Source organism: Hippocampus comes, unplaced genomic scaffold (assembly GCF_001891065.2).
Source record: "Hippocampus comes isolate QL1 unplaced genomic scaffold, H_comes_QL1_v1.1 scaffold100, whole genome shotgun sequence".
Classification (NCBI taxonomy): domain Eukaryota; kingdom Metazoa; phylum Chordata; class Actinopteri; order Syngnathiformes; family Syngnathidae; genus Hippocampus; species Hippocampus comes.
In genome coordinates this window covers 68,621-86,797 of record NW_017805282.1, presented here as the reverse complement: position 1 = coordinate 86,797, position 18,177 = coordinate 68,621, and the positions used below count along the sequence as shown (strand labels likewise).

The 18,177-nt window shown below is 40.1% G+C and overlaps 2 protein-coding genes and 1 long non-coding RNA gene across 5 annotated transcripts in view; 1 reads left to right on the top strand and 2 right to left on the bottom strand.

Moving 5' to 3' along the window:
* The window catches only part of rad51 (RAD51 recombinase), a 15,723-nt gene extending 7,572 nt beyond the window's left edge, over positions 1–8,151 (top strand). For all 3 annotated transcript variants that reach the window (XM_019871521.1, XM_019871520.1, XM_019871519.1), the window contains 6 exons: positions 1,262–1,353; positions 2,551–2,645; positions 4,027–4,140; positions 4,989–5,118; positions 5,486–5,607; positions 7,348–8,151. In XM_019871521.1, the coding sequence (XP_019727080.1) occupies positions 1,262–1,353; positions 2,551–2,645; positions 4,027–4,140; positions 4,989–5,118; positions 5,486–5,607; positions 7,348–7,471 (677 nt within the window). In that variant the 3' untranslated portion in view covers positions 7,472–8,151. The remainder of the gene's footprint in view (positions 1–1,261; positions 1,354–2,550; positions 2,646–4,026; positions 4,141–4,988; positions 5,119–5,485; positions 5,608–7,347) is intronic.
* LOC109516751 (uncharacterized) lies at positions 8,134–8,556 on the bottom strand. Its single transcript, XR_002168407.1, has 2 exons — positions 8,450–8,556; positions 8,134–8,244 (listed from the first exon to the last, which is right to left on the bottom strand). It is a non-coding gene; the product is annotated as an uncharacterized LOC109516751 (long non-coding RNA).
* A 7,115-nt stretch (positions 8,557–15,671) lies between these two features.
* bach2b (BTB and CNC homology 1, basic leucine zipper transcription factor 2b) overlaps positions 15,672–18,177 on the bottom strand; it is a 49,847-nt gene continuing 47,341 nt past the window's right edge. The window contains exon 5 of the mRNA XM_019871518.1: positions 15,672–16,792. Within this exon, the coding sequence (XP_019727077.1) occupies positions 16,307–16,792 (486 nt within the window). The 3' untranslated portion in view covers positions 15,672–16,306. The remainder of the gene's footprint in view (positions 16,793–18,177) is intronic.

The window sequence follows — 18,177 nt, the reverse complement described above, 5'->3', positions numbered from 1 at the left end:
GCTTATTGTGTGTATTGTAGTGACTTAATTAACTATGGCTCCCGTGGATGCGTGGCACTGACAGATCATGCAACAAAAGTGAAAAAACATGCCGACAAAATCGCCATTCGACGGAGCAATTATTCTTTGGGATCGGCATTTTTCAAACAAACTTAGTTACTGTATGAGGTAAGAATCAACAGCTTTTTATCACATTTACACAACACTTTATGAATACAAGTCATGAGCAAATCTTAAATATGGCAATGAATGTGTTTACTTTTTTAGTTTTGATTTTGAGCAGCAAATTTGGAGTGCTCACCAGGAATGCATAGGCAAAATTGCACAAATTTTCACTTGAAAGAATAGTGGCGATCTTGGGATTTTTTTTCTGTTCAATTTTCAAACTGTGTAAATTTAATACACTTCATCTTCAGCATGTTTAGTGCCACTTTTGTAAGTAACCACGCCCCCGTCCAGGCCACGCCCCAGTCCAGGCCACGCCTCTTCCGCTTTTTTCATCACTCGCCATTGCCATGTATGTTTTAAATAACAGCCACCTGCCTGGCATCACGTCCTGCTAATAAAAACGCATGTCGCAGGGTATGACACAGATCTCGTTGAAAGAAATTTTGAAATTCCATATTTATTCCACACATTTTTACAGCATTGGAAAACGTGGAGAATGTTTGTGTCATGTTTGTCCTCCTACAGAAAGCATATTATAACAAAAAATCTATTTCCCGCCCCCATCTTTTTCGTTTTGCAAACATATTTGAAAAAGCTCCAAGGAGCCACTCGGGCGATCTAGTCACCCGATCTAGTCACTTACAATACCGAATAAAGCCACTAGGCTTCCATTCTCAAGTAAAAATGTTCAAAATGCATTTTTCTAGTCCATAAATGGCATTTTAATAAGTCTACTCGTCGTATTTTGTGGAGCTAATAGAAATAAAACAAATTCAAAGTTGGTTAGATATCAGCTATTATTTAACTGCTTTTGACTGATGTAGTTTTTTGCTTTGGTATCATTATTTCTTTTTCCCGTGTTGGTGTTTCCAACTGAAAATTAGTTCGCACCAGTGCAAAAGTTAGCATGTTTTTAGCTATTTAATGACGCCCCGGTTGGACTTAACTGTAAAACTAAGCACAACAAAAATAAACAAATTGTGTATTTAAACACATTTTTTTTCCCCATAATTGCCCAGTCCTAGGAGCGACGGCATTCCATATTACAATAGAATAAAAAGAATTGTGACACTACTTTTTATTTCTTCTGGAGGCGGGATCGAGACTGGTTCCATCACAGAGATGTTTGGGGAGTTTCGAACAGGGAAGACCCAGCTGTGCCATACGCTTGCTGTCACATGCCAGGTACCATCCAATTATTTCAATATCATATGAACACGTCTTGACACCATTTGCTGTGACACTTCAACTCAAGTGCTTTAATATCCATTGTTCATGCGTACATTATGTACAACTTGATTTGAGTCCATCCCTCCGCTTAACCTCACTCAGGTCATGGGCGAGCTGGAGCCCATCCCCGTTGACTTTGTGGGCTATTTGCCAGCATAATCGCAGGGCACATATAAGACAAACAAGCATTCGCACCCACACAAGAATCGTCAGAACATGCAAACCTCACACTGGAACACAAAAATTCAAATCCAGAATCTCAGACCTGTGAGGCAGATGTGCTAACCACTTGTACATTTGTTATGCTAATTTTGAGATGTCTAAAATGGGGTTTGCAGCGGTAAAACTGCGACCAAGATTTGAATGTACTTAACGCAACCGTATTTATAGAGCACAACCACCGCTGTATACAAAGCGCTGTACATGGAAGCAAAAATAATCCAAACAATAAAAGAATACCAAAGACAGGAGAAAGCACAAAAACTGTAAAACGAAAAATCAAGTCTCGTGCTGAGCCAAAAGCCAAAGAATAAAAATGAGTTTTAAGACGAGTTTTCAAGATGGGCAGCGAAGGGGCTTGCAGAATGTTCAGTGGAAGGTCATTCCAAAGAGAGGGACTAGCAACGGAAGAGTCTCGATACCTTCTGAGCCTCCGCTTAGTTCTTGGTATCTCAAATAGTGTCTGGTCCGCAGACTCGGGGTAACGGGCAGGTGCGGAGGACCTCAGAGAGGTAAGCTGGGGCGAGGCCATTTAAAGATGTGAAAACAAATAAGAAGATCTTCAAAAGAACTCTAAAATGTATAGGGAGCCAGTGAAGGGATGCTAGAGCAGCATTCTGGACCAACTGGAGACGCTTAATGGAGGATTGGCTGACTCCAAAGCAAGGTCATTGCACACACGAGAGATGAAATACTGAGCCTACCAAACCGTACCCCCTCAACGCCAAGGATACGCCTAGAAATTTTGTCCATTCGGGTTATGAACTAAATCTGTTCTATAAGGCAGCCCCAAAAATGTGTTTCATTCATTTCCAGAGCAATAAGTGGTTGCCACGCGGGCCCTCAACATTTCAAAATAAATGAAAATAAAGCAATCTAGTAACAGATCATTGAAACATTTACAAAATGTAGTTTCCTTTGTCCATCCCACAGCTTCCCATGGATCAAGGGGGTGGGGAAGGGAAAGCCATGTACATCGACACAGAAGGAACCTTCAGACCAGAGAGACTCTTGGCTGTCGCCGAAAGGTGAGTTGGGAAATGTTTTCCACAATGGCAACTAAGAGTGAAACAAGCCCTCCTTCAGTAATTTGAGTGTGTTTATTTCAAGGGATATCAGTCATTAAATAATCAGAGGATGCCATTATTTGTTAACTGTGGACATGTGATGGCCTTTGAGACTTTTGGGCTATGTAAATAAATTTGACTTGACTTGATAAATAATAGTCTGAATTTTTTTTCTACCTCGGCTAACCATTTATTTAGTCTGACCGTCGCGAAGACAGTCAAGCCAATGGCAACGGCAGTTTTAATATAGGCCATTCATTGAAGGTGCACCTTATACAATGACTGGTAAGATAAGATAAGATAAGATAAGATAAGATAAGATAAGATAACCTTTATTTGTCCCACACTGGGGAAATTTGCAGTCTAATTGGTACCTCTACTTACGAAATTAATGGTTCTGGAAGAAATTTCTTCACTCGAAAATTTTGTAAGTAGAGACGCGTTTTCCTTGTAAATGCCCTAATCCGTTCCAAGCCCTACTCAAAATTCAGACAAATGTTTTCTAAAGCATAAAAATGCATCAAAATATGTAACAAATACATGTTACAATTAGATTATTGCATAATAAATGACACTTGTGCATAATGTCAAAAACAAAGAATAGGGTAAAGAATAAAAATGGTCATTTAACTTTTAACTGCCTCCTTATCGTTTTTTGCCCTCTTTAGTTGATGTTCTCTCTCACAAGTAGTTTTAGCCTGGCTTTTAACAATTCTTCGAAAATGTCCAAGGCACACATCGGCATAGTGATCGCCCGACTGGTGAACACTTTTTCTGGGTGATTCACATTTACTTAAAACTATCGGAACGCCTCATGGCCCGAGGGGCGAATGACGAGTATGCTGCATAGACAAATATCTATCTATTTATTCATCTACACACACAGACACATACGGTAGAGGTCCCTCTTAGCCAATGGGATGCCAGGAAGATGCTCGGTAATAGCCAGTGGCAGAGCAGCTATAAGTTTGTTCCGTTCAGGAAATTCGGAGGTGCGAGTAGCAGGCCAGACTGTATTTTTACCTTTCGTATCTTGAAATTTCTTTCGGAACAAGGGGCAATATTTTCCTTTTGAGACATTTCGTAACTTGAAAATTTCATATAAAGAGACGTTTGTAAGTAGATGTACCACTGTACGCCGAAGCGCCTTAGAGGGCGAAAAATACGGCATGTGTTCCCTTTGTTTTCATGACTTGAAATCAATGGCGCAGCAAGCCATGGAGCAAGAACTCTGCAAAAAATTGAATAATTCACAACCGAATATGTAAAAAATAAATAAATAAATAAAAATCATCAAATCAAAAGGATGCATTTGCCAAGTTATGTTTTTTTGTGTCACTAGATATGGGCTGGTGGGCGGTGATGTTCTGGACAATGTGGCCTACGCTCGAGCTTTTAACACGGATCATCAGACTCAGCTGTTGTATCAGGCATCTGCCATGATGGCTGAATCCAGGTCAGTTTGGATTAAAAACAATTGTGATTAAAAAAAATTTTTCCTTTGACTTTTTTTTTTTTTTTTTTTGCCCTCTGTACAATTTTTCAAGTCATTGTTCAAAATAGATTTTGGACCTTTTATTAGCGCCCGAGCAATGACCACTACGAGGTTCCTATTGTTTCTGTAGAACAGGGGTGTCAAACTCATTTTTGTCGTGGACCACATTGTAGTTACGGTTTGCCTTGGAGGGCCGTTATGAATTTTGGGAAACCATATAAATGATTAATCACCTTCACATATTACATGCACAGCACACAACAAATTGATGAATAACAAGTTTTCAAATCAGAAGTCAAGAATAATGACCGTTATTGTGGATTACACGTGACAATTTGAAATTTTGGTTCAGACTTGAGCAGGCTTCATCAAACTGCTTGATTTACTTTCGCGGGCCACATAAAATGATGTGGCGGGCCAGATCTGGCCCCCGGGCCTTGACTTTGACACCTGTGCTGTAGAACTTATTTTTATTATTACTGCTGTTACTTTTTTTGCACAATGAATTGCATATTTCAGGCCAAAGACCATTCACGAAAACTCACAAAACTTGACACACTCATCCAACCTGGCGAAAATTCGAAATTGTTATTTGAGCTGGTGTCCAAAGTAAACAAATCCCCGTTTGTTCTAATATCACAGTCAGCTGTTGTACTGTAAATTATTTTGGGCCATTTACTTTTTTCCATCCCCGTACCGAAAATTAGAAAGAAAAAAAAACACAAAACAAACATTGGCCTTTTGGTGGTCCTTGCAGTGTATATGGAATGCGAGGTCTTGCATTTATCTGGTCGCGTGTGTGTTCATAGGTATGCCCTGTTAATAGTCGACAGTGCCACAGCTCTGTATCGAACAGACTACTCGGGCCGAGGTGAACTGTCAGCCAGACAAGCGCATTTGGGACGCTTTCTACGCATGCTGCTCAGGCTGGCTGACGAGGTATGGTGGGTGGTTGTTGATGGCCTTTGTTTACGGTGCCTTGAAAATTGTGTATTTTGCTCTCCTCATTTTTTTTTTTTTTAGAAACAGTTTTGGGCTATGTTCACGTTGCAGCTCAATTCTGATGCTTTTGCCCACATGCAACACATCAGATTTTTTTTTTTTTTTTTTTTTTTATGCAGTGGGAATAGTGCAATTCCAATTTCTTTCAAAAGCGAGCTCAGCTGTATTGGGCTTTATGCGATCTGGTTTTTGGGGTTGATCGGGCTTGTCAATTACCCATCCCTGCCACACTTAAAGAGGCTCTCAAAATAGAATCATGATGTATTCCCTTAGTCATCTTTTTCTCAACCTGTGCCCACAACAGTTTGGCGTGGCAGTGGTAATAACCAACCAGGTGGTCGCACAGGTCGATGGGGCTGCCATGTTCTCTGCTGATCCAAAGAAGCCAATTGGCGGCAACATTTTGGCTCATGCGTCCACTACGCGGTAGGTGGCAGTGTTCATTTCATCTTTAGCGATTCTTTGCACGTACTGCCGTTCAGTTACACTTGCCATGGTTTGGAATGGTCATTATTATTTTTCGTTTGAACCGTAATTATACCGCAAACTATCATCCGAAAATAGTTTCTTGTTATTTTAAACTTGTCCTTTCAAAACCGAATCCATCATTGATACTAATCTTAATTCCTTTTAAAAAAAAAAAAAAAAAAGAAGAAGCTCGTCCCTCAGTTGAGATGTTGCATCTAATCATACTACTAATATTTTTTATTAATTTATTTATCATCCAGCACCCATTTTTCATGGAAAACAACCTTATTCAAGACTTTGGGACTGTTACTAAATACATAACAAAAGTTTGTTTTTTTTTTCCAGGTAATACATATGATATTATAATGGCCGTCATATATTTATGGGTTTTTGCTCTTGGTGGGTTGCCACAGTCCATCATTTCCCTAGCGGGGGTCGACTTTCTGTTTTTGTCAGACTTCCAACGCAAAAAAATGTTTGTCTTGTATTGAGTGTGGTGACCTATCCATGCACTTGTAAGAATTATCCAGAGCACTTTTATTTCATGTTTTGAAGCTAAAGCCCATATCTCACTGACTTGGAACTGCTTGAGAGTGTTTGCACACATAGCGCTTGTTGCTAACAGTTGCAGGTTGCAAACAGTTTTTCTCGTTGCAAAGAAATGTTGAAGTTTGTGTCGATAAAAACTGTTGGCCGCAAGTAAAAAGAATTTGGGAACAACTTTTTGCAAACCTTCGCAACCTTTTGAAAAATGTAACGAAACCTTGACGAAAAACAAACGGGAGCTACGGGCGCAAACAATCACAAACGTTTGCCGTCCAGTGAGATACGGGCTTAAAACTCGAGGTTGTGATCTGCCAATTGTCATGCAAGCCAAGTCCAAGGAAGGCAGAAGCGCTCAAGCTACATGTAAAAACGAAAGATAAAGATGATTCTGGTCTCTTAAAACTAATCTCCTGCTATCCAGTTAGTCAACACTTACAATAAGTCACGACGCAGTGAAGTTGACTGTGTGAAAACTGTGTGAAAACTGAAAATTACATCAGAGTAAGTATCTGTGGCATAATACCAAAGTAGACGTTATTAGCACAGTAGCACACGTTACAACACTGCTCACAAGGCCGTTACCATTAGCACAGTCATGCGTCAAATGGTTGTAACATTCACGACTATAACTGTACACACTTCTAATTAAAAGAACAAATTACCTTTACTTATTATTGTACTTATTTTACTGCCAGAAAATGTCTTCAAAGGCCTAAGAAGAATAGGAATAAACAAATAAATCTCCGATAGATCATTCAGCAATGTGCTGGTACAGTGGTACCTCTACTTACAAAATGAATTGGTTTTGGAAGAAATTTCTGAACTCGAAAATTTTGTAATTAGAGACACATTTTCCATGTAAATGCCCCTAATCCGTTCCAAGCGCCCCCCAAAATTATTAATATTTTTACCTTTTGTATCTTTAAATTTCTTTCAAAACAAGAGGCAATATTTTCCTGTTGAAAGGTTTTGTAACTTGAAAATTTCGTATGAAGAGACGTCCGAAAATAGAGGTCCCACTGTATGTGGCTGCTTACGACTTGAAAAAGACAAGCTTTTAGGAAACTTGAAAGGTTACAGAAACGTCCCCGTTTTCACAGTTCCATCATGCATCCGATTGTCCCCCAAGCTCCAAATGTATTTTCCTTGCAGGCTGTATCTGAGAAAAGGCCGAGGAGAAACGAGAATCTGTAAAATCTACGACTCACCTTGCCTGCCAGAGGCGGAAGCCATGTTTGCCATTAATGCCGACGGGGTGGGAGATGCTAAAGACTGAGGCGGCGGTGCAGCAGACAGGAAGAGGTTTCGAACTCGTCTGATCAAAACCCGACAAACGTCTGTGAACTGGACTGCCAGGAAATCTATAATCTGTTCAAGTCAGAGTGAAGGTGCTGTAGGTGGGCTGCCAGCGAGGTTTGTTAAGCAGCAAGGTAATTAGAATATGGAAGAGCATATCTATATCTAATATACATAGAGAGAGATAATTAATTTAAGTTGCAGTAAGTATAAATGAAAAGAAACAATAAAAAGTGAGAGTTTCTTTCTGTGTTTGGGAAGTATCTGTTGTGTGATGGCCACTGTGGTAAATGTTGCTTTGGATGAGTCAACATTTTTCAAAGCACGGTTCGAAAAAAGTGATCTCATTATGATTTTTGCAAAAACGCAGACTTTTGTCTACTTATGTTGATGACAGTAAATCTCACGCGTATTTGTCTGTGAGTGCTTCAGAGTGAGGTTTGTGACCCATGTGTTTATATTTGGAAATACGGTCCAAGTAGTGATCAATTCATATAACTACAAATGATAAGTGTTGTGTATTTTTTTTTTTTTTTTTTGAGAAGCGGGGTCTGTCACAGCATTGCTCCAGAGTCTGCTGAGCCATTGCTGGGTTTGGTTGAAGAATTCCGTTTGACACAGCTATTTTTTTTTCTTTCTTGAATAAAGACTTTATTCTTGTCAAGTGCTGTTGTCAAAGTCACCACCTCCCAAATCTTTTGTGCTTCCCTTCTTATAAGGACCGGCCACATACAGCGTGGTTGGCTAATGTTACTCGTTGCTTATGTACGTCGACACACAGAACACAAGATCCAAGCCTCATTTCCACAACAGTTTAATCTACACACAGGACACCACACCATTCCCACTTCCTACAGTTCCATTCGTGCGACCGAGGGTGGACACCCGGTCGTTCTACAATAGTTTGAAGCATACATTGACACACAGGGAACTGAACTCCACAGGCTTGCGCAGCGACACATGGATGGACCTTGAGAGTAGGTGGGAGGCGGAGTTTGACATCAACCGGGTTCACAATCGCCTCCACCTCAAACAGCCCGATGAATCGAGGCCCTAACTTGCGTGAGCTGCTCGCCAGATGCAGATCCCGCATGGAGAGCGTATTCAACCCATAGAAGCTGACAGGCCCATGATGCCGGTTGATGGAGGGAGACACAACGGAGAGCCGTCTCCAGCTCTTGGTTGAACCCTCTCACTTGGACTTGATTGCTGGTCTTATCATGAAGGGAGGCTGGCTGTGGATCTGCAAAATATTTTCTACACTTGAGACCCAAATTGAGGCCCCCAATCTGACAGAATGTGCATCGGGATACCATGGAGTCGGAACACAAGACATGACAGATGAGCAGTTGAGCAGTAATATGTCCTTTCTCACTTGCTGTACAGTCATGCGACATGACAGTCTAAACCTGTGACGTAGGAATCTAAACGTCGCCTAATGTGCCAAAACTGCAATCGGTAGTCACCCAAATTTATGTTGTTTATCATTACTTAATGCTCACATCAACATCTGATCTGACTGTCCATTAATCAAATAAAAATGGCATTACTGTTTCCTTATATTTTTAATGTCTTTGTGATAAGCAACTAAACATTACTGTTAGTTACTATGACAACATAAAATAATGATAAAAACTTTGCTTTTATAAATCCTAGCCATCAGCACGGTGGGCGGGTACCGAGGAACATCCAACAGTTTTCTTCACCGTTGATCCGAAGTGAAATGGGTGTCCGCCGTTATGTTCTGTGACTGTCCACTAGATGGCGGTGTTGTTAAAAAATACGGTTGAGATGAACTACTCGAGCCTGTTAAGAAAATAGAGCGACAGCTACACTCTGGCCTTATTTTACTTCCCGACACCACATTTTCTGTCAGGTTAAGGACGTTTAAAGGGCAGACGGAAACCCACTTCCACCCTTGCTTAATCCGTCGTTTTTTTTAAAAAAAAACTTCTCGTCTTCCTTCCCAAAAATGGGCGTAGTTCCGGGACGGACGTCCGTGAGGTTTTTATAAATTCATGTTTCAGTTGACTGATGTTTTTTTTTTTTGTTTGTTATTTAAAAAAAAAAATGAAATGAAACTCATCAGGGTGTCATTTCATTTTGATTTTTAAAATCTTAATTCCAGTGTCACCTCATGGTAGTTTCCATGCCGAGAGGTGCACTTGGTCCACCCGCTGGGAATGCCCTCCTGTGGAAAATACGGATCCGGGCAACTCTTCACAATGTGAGGAGTCTGCTTACTTGTGCCACGGTGGGCGACTGGTTAGCATATCCGGTTAGCACGCACGCCTCACAGTGCAGAGGTCGTGAGTTCAATTCCGGCTCCGGCCTTCCTGTGTGGAGTTTGCATGTTCTCCCCGTGCCTGGTTGGGTTTTCTCCGGGTACTCCAATTTCCAAAAACATGTATGGCAGGCTCATGGAACACTCTAAATTGTCCCTAGGTGTGAGTGTGAGCGCGGATGGTTGTTCATCTGTGTGTGCCCTGCGATTAGCTGGCAGCCAGTTCAAGGTGTATGTACCCCGCCTACTGCCCGAAGACAGCTGGGAGAGGCTCCAACACGCCCTGTGACCCTTGTGAGGATAAAGTGATCAGAAAATGGATGGATATCTTATATATATATATATAGAGAGAGAGAGAGAGAGAGAGAGAGAGAGAGAGAGAGAGAGAGAGAGAGCAAAAAGACCAGAATGGATTCAATTCTTTATTCCTGCTTATGGTGCTTTCTCAAAAAATGCCTTGAGTGAAAACTTCAGTTAATGACGGACACGTGTGTTAAGATTTGTAAAAACAGCAGTGATACGCATGTTTATTTCATCAAGCGAAATGGCATACAGACAAAAAAGGTACAGTACTGTAATTTATATGACACTGCCAATTAAAATGAATTGAAGAGAGGTTTTCACCATATATTTACAGAATGTCAAATTCTGACAGAATTGAGCATAAAAAAATATTCGATACTTGTCGAGAGTAAGCACATTACAGCATTTTTTAAAAAATAGACAAGAGGACAAACTATCCAAATGAAAACCATTTCAACTACAAGTTATTACATGAAACGATGCACCAAAAAACTTGCTAGTGAACAATAGTCCAAAGAGTTAAAAAAAAAAAAAAAAAACGTAGAAAAAACACCTGATGCGGTTTGTTGATATAGTCATTGACCAGTTATGAGAGGTATGAGTCATTTCACAGGTAGATCAGTGTGAAAAAGTTGCACTGGTGACTTGGGTTGGGGCCACGGCCCCTGCATACACTCAGTTCACTTGGATGTGAACTATGGCCTCTGCAAGTTCTAAGGCATGCATACTGTATGTGGGGAGGAAGCCACCTATTGAACCACGCTGACCCATCCCATAAATAGAAGGTAAGAAAACCCATTGTTTGTCACTTCACATCATAAAATTGAAAAAAAAAAAAAAAACAATCTCAAATCTAATCATGCAAAATTTTACATGGCAAAAAAATCGGTTGTCACAGTCGACAACTATTTATGTAAACATTTGTATACTTGATATTCACAGCCTATCCATTCAACCACAATTTGTCATTTTTGGGGGGGATAAATTTGAGGCATCTATAAAAGAAAAATAAATAAGGTTGATTTTGTTTTTTCCCATTTCACCTTTGGAGTGGAAAAGCCACGAGAAATGCCAATATGAACTATCATATATTTGCCCATGTACCGAGGACATCAAAAAAATGGAGCTTGGTTAAACCTGGCAAAGAAAAAAAAAAAAAAAAGCTTTTTTTTGGCAACTTCAGTGTTAGACACCAACGTGACCACAATTTAAAAAAAAAAAAATTAAAACCAAAAAAACAAAGTCGAGGAAACAGATCCCAACACCCTGAATGCTAATGTCGTTTTAAAAAAAAAAAAAAAAAAGACAATTGTCATCGTGAAGTGCTATCAGATTACTTTTCTTTACTGTATGGACCACAAAAAAATATCAGAATGATTGCCATTCACCTCCAAGGTAATTATCACAATCATCAATTTTGTCGTATGTGACGAAGATGCTCAAAGGCCAACTCTCAAAGTCTTCGCACCTTTACTGCTAAACGAGACTTTTCCAGTTTGTAGAAATCAAAAGACAGTCACGTCATTAAGAGCAAAAACAGTGCATCTTTACGGGAAACCGCGGAACACCCGCCGATGCGTTGCGGAATCAGAAGTAAGGCGGCGCCACAGCATATTCAGTGTGTGAACTAATCGGATGAAAAACGCTGCCTGTGTGTGGAGGCGTATGCTTGAGGGTGTGGCTTTGAGAATTCGGAAATAATAAACGGATGAGAGGACTTCGGAAATGTTTCTCAGCTGGTTTCCTAAAATGCTTGTAAAATAAATAGTTGAGAGTCGAAATGTGGAAAGAGAAGTCAATCTTAAAACCAAAATCTGGAAAATCTTTGTAATGGTTTTCATTGTTGATTAAAAAAAACAACAACAAATCCAAATTTTGATTAGCAATGAAATTTCATACAGACGCCATTTTGGGCCGAAGGTGAGAGAGAGCGTACTTGAGCTTGCTTTTACTTCCAAACACATTGCAGTTTTTATCAATAATTTTATGAAGTCATTTCACGCTTATTTTATATTTAATGAATACACACGAGCAGAATGCATGCCATTGACAAAATTATTGAGAGAGTCGAGGAGGCGTTTGAACGATTTTGTACTTTCAGCTTTGTTGGAACAATTTCCTGACAGCCATTTTCTGTTTCTGGATGACTCGGAAGCAAGACGGAAAGGCCCTTTAAGGCAATGATTAAGTCATCTCAGTGTGGAAGAAACTGAATGGTCAACCAAGCCCTGACCAAAAAAACCCAAGGCCACATGTGTCAAACCCAAGGCCCGGGGGCCAGATCCGGCCCGCTACATCATTTTATATGGCCCCGGGAAAGCAAATCAAGTGAGTCAACTCCCATGATCATTGCTAAAATCTGTACCAAAATGTCAAATTGTCACGTGGAATAAATAACATTGAGATTTTGTAATGGTTTTTAAGCGTTCCCACTCACTTGAACAATAATGGAACAAAAAAAACAAAAACTTCGAGTTGATTGATTTCAGCTGACACGTCCTCACCAGTAACACTGCCGTCACACAATGGCGGGTGGAAATGGGAAATTAAACGATCATCTGAAGCAAACAGGACAAGACCGCAAATATGGAGGTGAAAGGTTTCCACGTTGTGCGTTTCGAATCACAGTATCCATCCGTGTCTTGCGTTAGCTGAAATCTAGACGAAACAAGCGTCTGTACATTTGCATGATACACGCTTCCCAGCTGTGATTTTTTTTAGATGAATCTATATATAGCTTCAGATTCATACAAAGATAATATTGTCCATGCTAGCAATTTTGTTGGAATCATTTGCTGACGCCCTTGGGTTTTATCGGGTATCCCGTCAAAATAATACAATCACAGGTCATTGGGTATTCATCATTATTCTTACGAACATATCCAATGACCTCATGCCAAACTATTATAAGTATACGCTGCTTTACTTTTTTTTTTTTGTGTGTGTGTATTTATTTTTTTCGCTAAATTTCTATGTATGTATTTCGAGTACAACTGCTAATACTTTATCTGGATGAAATTGTGAAGTGGCCATTTTAATTCCTGACACAACCAGTTTCTTTCAAAAAAAAAAAAAATCAAATCATTGTTAGCAAGTCATTTTAAAGACAAGCTGCTCCAAAGAAAACTTTGGAGCCAGACATGCTAGACCCGCTAAGTCGGCTTCAGCAATAGTCAGAATGCACGCATATCAAAATACGACGCTCAAATCTTTGCACAATAAATGCCACCACCTATACACGTGCTTTTTCGACAATACATTCATTCAATTAAAAAAATTAAAATAAATAAAAATCATGGGAATGACGGTACGAGGTGACATGAAGAGGTTTGTTCAGGTTTGACAGGTAGTTTTGAGGTGTGTATTTGAGTGCCCCCCCCCCATCTTTTTATGGGTATCATCTGAAACTTGACAAAAAGACCATCAGTGAACATGCCTTTGAGTGTTTTTTTTTTCCTTTCATTCATATGAACAAGTATTAGGGCCACGCAGACGTATATTGAATCTCAATATGATCAGAATAAAAGGATATTTCTTTGAGGGGGGGTTGGGGGGGGTCATGAGTTTTACAGACTTAGGTTATAATTATTTAAAGACTGATGATCAAACAATCCCAAAAAAAAAAAAAAAAAAGCCATCTCGGTCCATGTCGCTCTTCCAAAGCACCCCGCAAAAAAAAAATATGTATCACCTTTAACCCTTTCACGCACCCTGCAACCTGTTGACATCAGCTGTCCGCTGAAGTGACCGGAGTTAAACGAGGAAACCGAATGAAAACAAAAAAATTTTATTGTTCGTGAAAGTTAAAACGTCAAACTTGACCGAGATCTTCAACAGTCATCGATTTCACCACGCTTATGTTATGCTGATAATACTGTAAGTTAGATCTGATAAAATACACAGCTTTTATCTTGTTATACTACAAGGTTGTTCTCGTCAACGTACGACTTTATTCATTTTGTATTGATTGTGTGGCCCTGATACCTCCTTCATACATTTGAGAATAATGTGAAGTACTAAAAAAAAAAAAAAAAATCTGATGAATCACACCAACCGCAGTCTATGCAGATGGTTTCTTCAAACAATGTTCAGAAAAAAAACGAGATCGGTTGAAAATACAAAAACAGCTTTCCTCAAAAATTCATTCACTTGAACTACGGAGGTAAAAGGGAAGAGCTGACTTGACGCAAATTGAAACCATCTTCATTGAAGCTTCGTGTGTGTGTGTGTGTGTGTGTGTGTGTGTGTGCGTGTGTGTGTGTGGACACGCGAAGCTTCAATTTTGGATGCGTTTGTGCCACGAAATGCGTCCGTCCATCCGTATGCGCGTCTGTTAAACTGTTTTCCTGAGAATTAAGAGCACTCGCCCTTCAGTGTGGAGGGGGCGTATTCAACTACAGTGGTACCTCGACGAACAAAATTAATTGGTTCTGGAAGAAATTTCTGAACTTGAAAAATTTGTAAGTGGAGACGCGTTTTCCAAGTAAATGCCCTAATTCGTTCAAAGCCCCCCCCCTCCCCAAAATTCAGACGTAAATGTTTCCTAATGCATAAAAATGCATCAAAATATGTAACAAATACATGTTACAATTAGATTATTGCGCAATAAATGAGAGTTGTGCATCATGTAAAAAACAAAAAGCAAAGAGTAAAAAAATGGTCATTTAACTTTTAACTGCGTCCTCATCGTTTTTTACACTCTTTAGTTCATGTTCTGTCTCAGAAGAGGTTTTTCCCTGGCATTTCGTAAAGAACTGATCCAAGGACATTTGCTTTTGTTGACTTTTAACAACCCTTCGAAAATGATCATCATAGTGAGCGATCGCCCGACTGGTGAACACTTTTTGTGGGTGATTCACATTGAGTTAAAACTATCTTAAAACTACACCTCTTGGCCTGAGGGGGGGAACGACGAGGATGCTGCATGGACACAAATCTATCTATCTATCTACACACATAAACACATACGGTGGAAGTCCCTTTTAGCCAATGAGACGCCAGGATGATGCACGGTAGTAGCCAATGGCAGAGCAGCTACAAGTATGTGGCGTTCAGGAAACTCGGAGCTGCGAGTAGCAGCCCATACTGTATTTTTACCTTTCGTAACAAGAGGCAATGTTTTCCTGTTGAGACTGTTTCGTAATTTGAAAATTTCGTATGAAGAGACATTCGTAAGTAGAGGTACCACTGTATATGAAATGACAAAAGTCAAAAATCTTCCCGCAGCAGTAAGATGCTTTCTGTATCCTTGGTGGGGGAAAAAAAAAAAGAAAAACATTCATTGAGACAGTCATCATGCTCACGCTATATACATGTTGTCAAACAAACACTGAATCAATGTCCAAACGATGAATGGGTAGCGCTGGTTAGAGAGAGAAAACATGTTTCTGCCAGCAAAAAAAAAAAATTAAACAAAACCAAACTTTACATTGAGAGCTTAAGAAGGCAAAAAAAGGGAATGTGATCAGTTTACAGCCTGTACAAAATCACGAGACATTTTTGCATCGACATTTTACAATCTAATTGCATGAGAACGTCCGCATGTACAAAATCCGGCTCCTTATCTTGCATGAGTTATGTTGAACATTCAGAGGTTGGGGTTTTTTTTTTCTGTTGTTGCTTTTTTTTGTTGTTTTCCTGAGTTTTGAATCGCTGTAGATGAAAAGGCTCACTTACAGCTAAAAAGCGAGAAAAGATGCACATGGAACAGAGTCAGAGAGAGGTAGAGAAGACCGATGGAGCCAGAATTGCAGAAAGAAAGGGTGGGAAACATGCCAGCAAAGGCACAGAGCCACTTATAAACTGCTAAAAACAGAAAGAGTTGTTTTTTTTTTTTTTGTCCGCTGAGGTTCCTCTTTGTGTTATGGGTGACACACCAAAAACATGAAGCCACCCTGACTCTCAAAGCTGCTGCCAGGGCCGTAGATAGCACCGTTGGAAGGATTTAGTGAGAACCTCTCACATTCCGTAAGAGAATACTTTGCGAACAGTATTTCTGCTATTAAGACAACGTTAGTGTCGACTGTTCACAAAAAAAAAAAGGAAATCATGAAAAACATAAATACATACAAATCTTTTTTTGTGTTTTTTTTTTTTTTTTTTAGCGAATGCTGGCAGAAGCTGGGTATCTCAACCACCCTCTCAAGAGGGTTTGTCAAATTAGTATAATTAAATAAGAATAAAAACAACATTAAACATGTAAAAAAAAAAGAATAAATCTATAAACCATTAATTAGTCGAGTCCTTGCGTGGCTGCTCGTCGGTTGTACATTTTTCCGTCATTTCCTGGCAGAAATCAACGGTCACTGTCTGATGAGCGTATTTTTCCACGGTCAGCCCTGAATCTGTGTACAAGCCAATGTATTGGCCGTCCATATCTTTGTCTTCCCCGTTTCCGACCGAGTTGATATCCAAAGGGCCAGGAGAAGCGGGAATGTTTGTTTCAGGTGCGGCGGAGTCCAAACAGACAGCCAGATCCATGTTGGCGGTGTCGGGTGTGTTACACGGCCTGGGATCGTAGGCAGCGTGATTGCTGGCAGTGGAAATGCTGGGTCGGAGGACCGGGCAGTAGTGGTGCAATGACTGAACCTGTTCGGGGCTCAGCTGGACATCCCTGCACACCTCCTGGGACAGACAGGAGAAGTTCTCCCATAGTTCTCCCATACAAGCCTTCAGTTGGTTCCTTTCTGTAAGCAGCTTCTCCTTTTCGCACACCTGTATTTGCACAAAAAAAAAACAAATGCACACACATACTGCACTTTAACTTACGTTCACAACAATTTATGTCAAAGCCATTCGCTGCACTTGTTTGTCCTGCAATATAACCACCCATTTTTTTTTCTGTACTTATTACAGCGGTCCTTCGTTATGTTCCAAAAAAGACCGGCAAAAAGGCAAAATCAGTTTTTCAGCTTTGAAGCATATTTATGTAGATAGTTAGAAGGCGGGCAGCAGCATATTGGAACAACTGGGGAGGGCTTGAGAGAGGACTGGATGACGCCAAAATTAATTGCACTACAGAATCTAGCCGACAGAATCTAGCCGAGATGTAACAAAGGCATACGTTTCTGTTTTTAAGTGCTGTTGAGAAAGGAAAGATTCTATTTTAGCCAATTGCCGAAGATGATAGAAGCTCAATTTAACAACAGCACCGATTTGCCAGTCCAATTTAAAATCCAAATTTGAGACTGTTTGCTTTAGATAAGATGCTAGAGGGCACAGGTCACACAGGTGGTATGCACAAAGGCCATTGGGACCAAACACCGTAACATCTGTTTTCTTTTTGCTGAAATTTAAGAATTTTTTTTGACAACATGCTTTGATTTCCTCTCGACAGGACAAAAGTGGTCTTAAGGGGAACATCCATTTTTCCTTGGCGTGAAATAGATCTGATAGTCATCTGCATAGCAGTGGAAGGAAATACCGTGTGTTCTTCGGATGGAATCTAAGCGCAGCAAATTCAGTGAAAACAACAGGGGCCTCAAAATTGAACCCTGTGGAACCCCATACAACAGAGGGGAAGCGCGCAAGTCAGCCAATCGTGGCTAAACTACTCTAGATTGCTACCATGAATGCTCAACATTTGGTGCAAATGAACCAGCAGAATATTGTTGTCCACCTATCAAATGCTGATTGGGATTTTTGTGCAGGGGAGTAACTAAGCATTTACGCTTGAGTAGTGACGAAAATATTTAATAGCCCGATTCTCAAATAATATTTAGAAAACGTTTTTTCCCCCCTCTTGTTCCATGTCTTGAGATGGTACGGACAAGAGGTGTGACGGGGTGTGGATGTTCACTCCCGTGGCATCACATTGTTGAAATATGTTTTTGTAATGAAACACAACTCATGATTGTTATTAATTTTTCCAAATGATGGCATTCAATTGTGATGAAGTTGGTCTTTAAGCCCTGATGTAGATATATTATTTGTGCGGTGCAATTAAGCACCACACAATCCGAATAAAGAAATGTTATTTGTTGCTTGAATTATGCTTCCTGGATGTGTGGGAGCAGTGGCAAGAACAACAATCAAATTAAGTACGGTGCCGTGAAAAAGTATTTTCCCCCTTCCAGCCTCCCTCTTTAACCCTTTCAGGA